At 43.8% G+C, this 9,252-nt stretch overlaps 1 protein-coding gene across 1 annotated transcript; it reads left to right on the forward strand.

Annotated features, from left to right (window-relative positions):
- The first annotated feature begins 1,239 nt into the window (after positions 1-1,239).
- LOC145292864 (uncharacterized) lies at positions 1,240-8,721 on the forward strand. Its single transcript, XM_080138973.1, has 2 exons — positions 1,240-1,446; positions 1,544-8,721. Exon 2 carries the CDS (start codon positions 2,399-2,401, stop codon positions 8,243-8,245), a length of 5,847 nt encoding a protein of 1,948 aa, XP_079995099.1. The 5' UTR covers positions 1,240-1,446; positions 1,544-2,398; the 3' UTR covers positions 8,246-8,721.
- Positions 8,722-9,252: the final 531 nt, after the last annotated feature.

Genomic DNA, 9,252 nt, shown 5'->3' on the forward strand with positions numbered 1-9,252 from the left:
AAAAAGTAAATATCGCATCGGCCATTTTAAAGCTCAATAATAAAATTAAGTAAGAAATGTTTTATATGCCCCCCCCCCAAAAAAGAAAAAGGTCTTTGAAATTCCAACAAGTCTCCATTGCGTTTCCATGCATGAGTAATTTCGCCTGGAGTTAAACAGAAGATCACAACTACGAAGAGATCAACGGCTACGGATGGAAGAGAATGAAAGAGAATGAAAGACCAGCGACCGCGCACGTATGTAAAATACATATTTGTCGATTGCTTCTTGATCGCTCACCGGGGATAACGGACCTGTGCACAAGTTTGTTGGAAAATAAGTTTGTTGGAAACGAAACGTTTCTCTCGGTCGGTTTGCTAGTCACGGTTATGTTTGGCGCAGCATTTTCGTTGGTCTGTCATATTGACGCTTTCGATAGCACATTCCTGCCATGCTTTAATTTTCTATTAACGTTATTACCTCATGGTAAAAGTTGACAAATTTATGATTGTCTTCTTTATTATATAGGCTTTATCAATTTTAATTTAGATCAATTCCAACGGAAGTTAACAATCAGTTCAAGAAGAATATAAAATCTGAATGCTATATCTATACGGACTTTTCTTTGCCTTTGAACTGATTGTGAATATGTTCACTGGTATTTATCTAAATGGAAATTGATAAAGTTCTTATACTGAAGAGATAAATGTTATAATAATTTATGAAAATCTATATGACTAAACATTGATGAGTGTTGATTTTGGAGTATTATAACAAAATATTGTCATTAATTTTTAATCTACTGAGTTCATATATCTACATGCAAATAGTTATATATATATGTGTGTGTGTATATATATATGTATATATATATGTATGTATGTATTTTACATAATCATTAATATGTCGCTACGCGTTCATAGTCATGTTTTGGTCAACCAGTTACAAGTATCTAGAGAACTGTTCAGACGATATTACTAATACAAAAATTAAGTCAGTAATGAGAATATTGCAGGAGTTTCAAGCACAAAATTTATCAGGAGGTCACGTCACGTGTTATTGAAAACAACAAAAAGAAGATAACAGTATTTAATATATGTGAAAAGAAATAAAACGACGTAAAAAAAAAGGGGGAAATAAAAAGTAAAAAGAGAGAGAAAAAAACAAAAAGGAAAAAGGGGGAAAAATAAAGACGAAAGATAAAAGATAGAAGAAAGAAAAATACAAATAATAATAATGTAAAGGTAAGAGTTCCACATGGTGGCCGGCCATAATCCAGGAAGGGGACATTTTATATTCAGCACCGTCCGTTTCCTGTAGACCTGCGCACGAAGCCACTGTTGCGTGTCGACACCGCTTTTTGCGATAGGCGGTCTTTTTCAAATCACTCAGCACGGTTAGCAGAGGTGTCTTTCTTTGCTTGCGATAGACGTTGGTTCTGGGGCATATAGCTTGGCAAAAATAGAGGTAAATAGCGAGAGTTTTTTACTTTATTCCAATTTCCTCGGTTTTCGTTTTGTTTCTGTGAACATGTTTGTAAGACATGTATTTACTGTATTTTCAGTTTTACGTTGACGACGAAGATGTTTTAGCGTTGGCCACGTGCGCGCAAATAAATCTACATATATCAGTAAAATTCGTTGTTCAGGATTTTTGCTCCAGTACGCTTGCTGTTACAGTAAAACTCTATTTCGTGTACAACAAGGTAAAATATTACGTTTTTTTTTGTTTTGCGAAATTTGGGAGCAGAAACTCTAAAAAACAAAAAGGAACCTGCGAACACTTGTTGTACTACTATTTAGAACGGCAGCCCAACGATTTTAAGAAGACGAACGCTGACTTGTTTGAGAAGCACAAAAGCGTGTTACGTTGCGAGCGGAATTTCTAAAAGTAACAGAAAATCTTTGAAACTTACGAAACGAACCTCCTCTTTGTTTTATATATTTTTTTGAAAAGGACATTTATCTCCCACTTGTTTCTTTGTTTAAAAAAATAAAAAAAATTTTTTTTCTTTTGACGAACTCTTGAAAACGAACTCTTTAAAGTTTTCTGACGAATCTTTGGTCAAAAAAAAGTGGACACTTTTACGTACGAAATTATCTGCGACGTATGTTATTTTAAAGTTTGTTTTTTCTTTCAGATACGCGGCACATTTCCGCTGCGTTTATTTCGTTTTTTTTGTTTTTTTTTGTAATTCTTGTTTATACGTAGCACTCGAACAAGAAGCCACACGGCACGTGTTGTATTTTGTTTTATCACCCTGCTTTGCTTTTGTATTCTGTATATTGTCTTTGTTGTGCTTCTCCTCGTCGCACCTTTTAACCTTACATGTTCATTTAGGTAAAGGATTCTCGTTACTTACCTTTAATATTACCGCCTTGCGCCCAAGTTTTTATTTTAAATACAAATTAACATAAATATGGCAGAAAGAAGGGCACCCACAGAGTGTGACGACTCCGCGTCCACATATTCCAGCAGAACTGCTGGAAGTCGTTCTTCTCGGTATTCAAGGACCTCTCACGGGTCCTGCATGTCTAGAAAGTCGACAGAGACTTTGGTGGAAGTTGCTGCCCTCAAGGCGAAGCTACAATATTTGGGGAGGGAAGCCCAGCAGAGGGCCGAGTTGGAGAGGACTCAGACCGAAATGGAGCTGCACATAGCCCAAGCCAAGCTGGAGGTTCTGGAGAACGTACGGGATGCAGCGAAGGAAAGGAGTCGCCCAGCATCTGAGGTCAATACCGACCACAAAGTGGAAAACTTCCTGAGGTCACAGGCAGCCACCAGTGAGCCGGTGTTGGGTGCTGCTGGACCATCTTTGACTGGATCTGACCCCCTGTTCGAGGACTCTACGCCAGCCGAAGAAACTAAAACTCATCGAATTCGTCTGAACCCTGATGCAAATTTCGTGCTCCAGCAACGGGAACAGCCCATACAATCAACCAGTGTTGACTTCGTCGACCTGCTTAATACCGCTCCCCACGGCCAAACTCCATTGCCATTGGGTGACCATAACGTCCCTCGCGACTACTATTCACAGCGAACGGAACGGGCAGGTGAAGATACCTCGGGAGAAGCCTTGAGGGAGCTAGTAAAGTCGTTGGCGGAACAGATCAGTCTCAGCCGGCTACCCCCACCCGAGCCTGGCGTGTTCTACGGGGATCCAATGAAATATCCGAGTTGGAAGACAGCATTCCAGACCCTAATAGAGCACCGGAGGATCCCACCGGCAGAAAGGTTGCATTACCTGAAAAAGTATATAGGCGGCCAAGTCCGCGAGACAGTAGAAAGCTACTTCCTACTCCCACCTGAGGATGCCTTCGAAGAAGCAAAAGTATTGATCGAGGAGCGATATGGGAGCCCGTTGGTGATTGCCGATGCCTTTAGAGACAGATTGGAAAGCTGGCAACGGATTAGCACAAGAGATGGAGCGGCTCTGCAGAGGTACGCTGACTTTTTGAGACAGTGCAACACGGCCATGAGGAGCATAGGAAGTCTCCGGATCCTAAATGACGAAAGAGAAAACCGAAAGATGCTGCGAAAACTGCCAGATTGGATTGTACACAAGTGGGCAGGCGTCGTCTCACAGTGGAGAGAGGATAAGGGTGAATTTCCTTCCTTCAAGGAGTATATGGACTTCATCACTAGGCAAGCACGCATTGCCACAGATCCAGTGACTTCACTTCAGCTTGTGAGAAGCGATCAGCCAGCAAGAGAAAGACCGACCTTCAAAAGGGAAAAACTCCAACACAATCGAGAAAGCCGAACTTTTGCGACAATCAGTGACATCCCAAGAAAGGACTCCTATCACAGAAATGAAAGCTGCGTACTCTGCCGAGGCAGTCATGACTTGGATGTTTGTGCGACCTTTGGGGCAAAGTCTCTTTCGGATAGAAAACAATTTACCCGAGAGAGGGGACTTTGCTTTGCGTGTTTACGGCATGGACATGTCTCTCGCAGATGCAGACAAAAGAAAAAGTGTGACGTCTGCTCAAGGCTACACCCTACATCGTTGCATGGTGACACCAGAATGCAGGAAGGAACAAAGGACGAAAGGGGAAGCGCCTTAAGGCCCGTTGAAAGCACGTCTGGAACAACTCTTTTGAACAGCACTGGATCATCCAGAAAAACTTCAATGATCCTCCCTGTATACATATCACACACAGACGAGCCAAATAACGAACGGCTTGTGTATGCCATCCTAGATTCCCAGTCGGACACCACCTTTATTCTGCAAGACACCTGCCAATCACTGGGACTAGCGGGCACACCTGTGAAGCTCAAACTATCCACAATGCATGCCGAAAACAAGGTTATCGACAGCACTAAAGTGCAAGGACTGATGGTTCGTGGTTTTAACAACCCGCAGAAAATCCAATTACCCAGTGCATACACCAGAAACATCATGCCGGCGAACCGAGCGCACATCCCCACACCTGAAGTAGCAGAATTGTGGCCGCACCTAAGACCTATCGCGGGTTCTATTTTACCTTTACAGAACTGCGAGGTTGGCCTATTGATCGGGTACAACTGCGCCAAAGCATTGACACCGAGGGACATCATTGCCCCAAATGGAAATGGACCGTACGGTCAGCAAACTGACCTTGGATGGGGCATAGTGGGTGTTGTTGACACTACCTGGGAGGGCGCGGACTGTGACCATGTCGGAGTTAGCCATCGCATTGTGGTCAGGGATGTAACCGAGGACCTCGCACTATTTAACCACCCGAGACCGGAACCCGCATTATTTTCAGTGAGAAATAAAGTCAAAGAAATCATTGATCCGAACAGCCTGATCAAGATGTTCGGGTTGGATTTCAGTGAGAGGCATGCGGGGTCCAAATCTTTGTCGCAGGAGGATAGGAAATTTCTCTCGGTTTTGGAGGAGAGAACCCGGTTAAAGGAAGGACGCTACGAGATGCCTCTACCCTTTCGAAATGCCATGCCGCGTTTGCCGAACAACAAGGAAATGGCCTTGCAGCGTTTGCGACCCCTCAAGGGACGCTTTCAAAGGGATCAGGCCTATCATGCCAAATACATAAAATGCATGGAGGATCTGATTGACAAGGGACATGCCGAACGAGTAACTGAAGCGGATATGGTGCAGACCAACCATGTATGGTACCTACCTCATCATGGAGTTTACCATCCAAAGAAACCAGGGAAGCTTCGTGTCGTGTTTGATGGTAGCGCACGATATAGATCATGGTCCCTAAATGATCTCTTGCTGCAGGGACCAGATTTCATCAACTCACTTTGTGGAGTGCTTTGTCGGTTTCGCAAGGAACCCATAGCCTTTGTTTGCGACATCGAGCAGATGTTTTTGCAGTTTCGAGTGGAAGCCTGCCATCGGAATTATCTGAGGTTTTTGTGGTGGAGAAATGGTGATGTGAATCAGGAACCGTCCACATACCGTATGACGAGACACTTGTTTGGTGCAGTGTCGTCCCCTGGCTGCGCAAATTTTGCACTTAGGAAGATTGCAACGGAGGGAGAATCAGACTTCGGGATGGACGTCTCTAGCTTCATAAAAAGAGATTTTTATGTGGATGACGGGTTGAAGTCGGTTTCTACTCCAGGGGAGGCCGTAAGCCTGATTAAAAGAAGTACAGCCCTATGTAAGAGGAATGGTCTCGTCCTACACAAGTTCCTGTCAAATTCAAAGGAGGTACTAAAGGAAATACCACCAGAGGCTCGAGCAAGGGGACTGACAAATATCGACATCCATGAGGATAGCCTACCCATCGAGAGAACTTTAGGAATTCAGTGGTGTGTCGAATCTGATACCTTTCAGTTCAGGATTACACTAAATGACAGACCACTTACCAGACGAGGCGTCTTATCCACTCTTAGTTCCGTATACGACCCCTTGGGATTTGTTGCACCTTTTATCCTGATGGGAAAACAGATTTTACAGGAGATGTGCATAAACCAGTCAGACTGGGACAGTCCCATACCCGAAAACCTACAACCACGCTGGCGACAATGGAGGGAAGAAGTAAAAAATCTGGACACTATTGTTGTCAAGCGATGTCTTAGGCCTGTGGATTTTGATGAGATTGTGACAACGGAGATACACCATTTTTCGGATGCCAGCACCGTAGGATATGGGCAATGTTCATACTTGCGTTTGATTGACCGCAACCAGAGGGTGCATTGTTCCTTGATCATGGCAAAGGCCAGAGTTACACCCATCAAACCTGTCACCATACCCAGACTCGAACTCATGGCAGCTCTCGTTTCAGTAAGGATCAGCTCGGCACTGCTTGAAGATCTAGACATTACAAACGTTATAGAGTGGTTTTGGACAGACAGTAGGGTAGTTCTCGGCTACATCGGAAATGAGTCTCGTCATTTTCACATGTTTGTTGCGAACAGAATTCAGCAAATCCGTGACCACACAGAGCCGTATCAGTGGAATTATATCCGTTCAGCCGACAACCCTGCAGATATGGCATCACGTGGAGCAACACCCAGGGAGTTGATGAACAGGAAGATGTGGTTTGATGGTCCGAATTTTCTCTGGGACTCAAATGTGCCCTTTGCCACATGTCAGAAGGAAGACCATGATCAACCAGGTCTAAAAAGTGATGACCCAGAAGTGAAGTCAACCACCTTTTACGTGGTCACAGAATCCACTAAACAGACATCTATAGTGGAGCGCCTAAAGTATTTCTCGGATTGGACAAGAGCACGAAGAGCCGTAGCCCTCTGCCTGAAATATAAAGACAAGTTAAGGGAGCGTGTGTCCGCCAAGCAGAGGGGTATCACGGGGGACCAGCTGGCAGTGACCGATCTACAAAGGGCTGAAGTGGAAGTCTTAAAACAAATACAGTCGGAGGCCTTTCGTCAGGAGCTCCAAGATCTAAACAAGTCCACCGGCAAAATCACAAACAGCAACGACAGGACCCCTAGGCGTTTAAAACGCACATCCTCACTATACCGTCTCGACCCTTTTCTAGATAAAAATGGTTTGCTTCGTGTTGGAGGTCGCTTAAACAAGGGAAGTTTCAGTGAAGACCAAAAACACCCGGTCATACTCCCCAGAAAAGGCCACATTACCGAGTTGATCATCTCTCATTTTCACAGGAAAATCCATCATCAGGGTCGCAGCATGACCACCAATGAGATTAGACAGGGTGGATTTTGGATCATCGGATGTAGCTCAGCGGTTTATACCCATGTATCAAGATGTATCATATGCCGGAAACATCGTGGTGGGACTCAGGAACAAAAGATGAGTGACTTACCACCGGACAGAATCCAACCAGAGCCACCGTTCACTTACAGTGGTGTTGATTTTTTTGGGCCATTCTGTGTCAAGGAGGGCCGTAGGGAATTGAAGAGATACGGCGTTCTCTTCACATGTATGTCGTCCAGGGCAATTCATCTGGAAATGGCAACCTCATTGGACACCAGCTCATTCATAAATGTGTTGCGGAGATTTATATCCATTCGTGGTACGATCAGACAGCTGCGATCGGACAGAGGGACTAATTTTGTTGGCGCGAGCCGTGAACTACGCAAAGCTGTGGAAGAGATGAATGATGACCACCTCCAACACCACCTTTCAAATTTGGGATGCGACTACATCATATTTAAACCAAACACAGCTTCAGCTAGCCATATGGGCGGCGTCTGGGAACGGCAGATCCGCACAGTCCGAAGTATACTCTCCTCTCTTACAAACGATTTCGGTGCTAGTCTGGACGACGATTCTTTGAGAACTTTCCTCTGTGAGACCATGGCCATCGTCAACTGTCGACCACTAACAGTGGATGGGATAAATGACCCCCTCGCAAACGAACCACTGACTCCAAATCATTTATTAACGATGAAGTCCACCATCATATTGCCACCACCTGGAAATTTTCAAAGATCAGACCTATATTGTCGAAAGAGGTGGCGACGGGTCCAGTATTTGGCAAACGTATTCTGGACACGTTGGAAGAGAGAATTCTTACAAACGCTTCAGGAAAGGAGAAAATGGTCCGATTCACAAAGAAACATTTCCATTGGAGATGTTGTCCTAATCAAGGAGGACAACTCACCCAGAAATTCTTGGCCGCTCGGGCTGGTCATGGAAACTATTCCCAGCAGCGACGGTCTGATCCGTTCTGTGAGGCTTTCAGTCGGAAACACAAATCTTAACAGGAAGGGCCAAAGAAACCGACCGCTGCAGGTATTGGAACGCCCTATACACAAGTTGGTTGTCTTATGCGAGGCTGAGACCGGGGAAGCCCCCACCGAGGAGCCTTTTTGTCCCTAACTAAAAAAAAAAAATAAGTACACCTTATTTTGGGGAGCCATGTAAAGGTAAGAGTTCCACATGGTGGCCGGCCATAATCCAGGAAGGGGACATTTTATATTCAGCACCGTCCGTTTCCTGTAGACCTGCGCACGAAGCCACTGTTGCGTGTCGACACCGCTTTTTGCGATAGGCGGTCTTTTTCAAATCACTCAGCACGGTTAGCAGAGGTGTCTTTCTTTGCTTGCGATAGACGTTGGTTCTGGGGCATATAGCTTGGCAAAAATAGAGGTAAATAGCGAGAGTTTTTTACTTTATTCCAATTTCCTCGGTTTTCGTTTTGTTTCTGTGAACATGTTTGTAAGACATGTATTTACTGTATTTTCAGTTTTACGTTGACGACGAAGATGTTTTAGCGTTGGCCACGTGCGCGCAAATAAATCTACATATATCAGTAAAATTCGTTGTTCAGGATTTTTGCTCCAGTACGCTTGCTGTTACAAATAATAATAATAATAATAATAATAATAATAATAATAATAATTTCATTAATAATTTATTAATTATGTTTTCTTTATTTATTGAACAATAATACAGCGGATAGTTTTACAAGGTGCCTTCAATAAGATTCCAGATTTTTTTCGTATGGCCATTTTTATTGATAGTATACACATGAAACTCTAGTTCCCTTCAAAGTAATCTCCTCCGACTGCAATGCACTTGTTGCACCGTTCCAACAACGTCTGAAAAGCCACATGGAAGTCCTCTGACGTGAGCGTGTCAATGACCCTCATCACATCCTCTTTCATCTTCTTAATTGACTCATAACGGCAACCTCTAAGTTTTTCCTTGAACTTAGGGAAAAACTTAAAGTTACAGAGAGCAAGGTTTGGACTATATGAAGAATGAGGAACTGTTTTGATACCCATCTTTGTCAAATAGTCTATGATCTTCTTTGAGCACCCTTGGGACAAATTTCATGCAAATCTTTCACATTTTCAATTCCTCGCGAATAATTGTGTACAGTC

Source organism: Euprymna scolopes, chromosome 14, assembly GCF_053919585.1.
Source record: "Euprymna scolopes isolate OS-2025 chromosome 14, ASM5391958v1, whole genome shotgun sequence".
Classification (NCBI taxonomy): Eukaryota; Metazoa; Mollusca; class Cephalopoda; order Sepiida; family Sepiolidae; genus Euprymna; species Euprymna scolopes.

What these genes read in the sequence shown, in the direction of transcription:
- LOC145292864 (XM_080138973.1), top strand. Translation starts at nt 2,399, where the DNA reads ATGGCAGAAAGAAGGGCACCCACAGAGTGTGACGACTCCGCGTCCACA.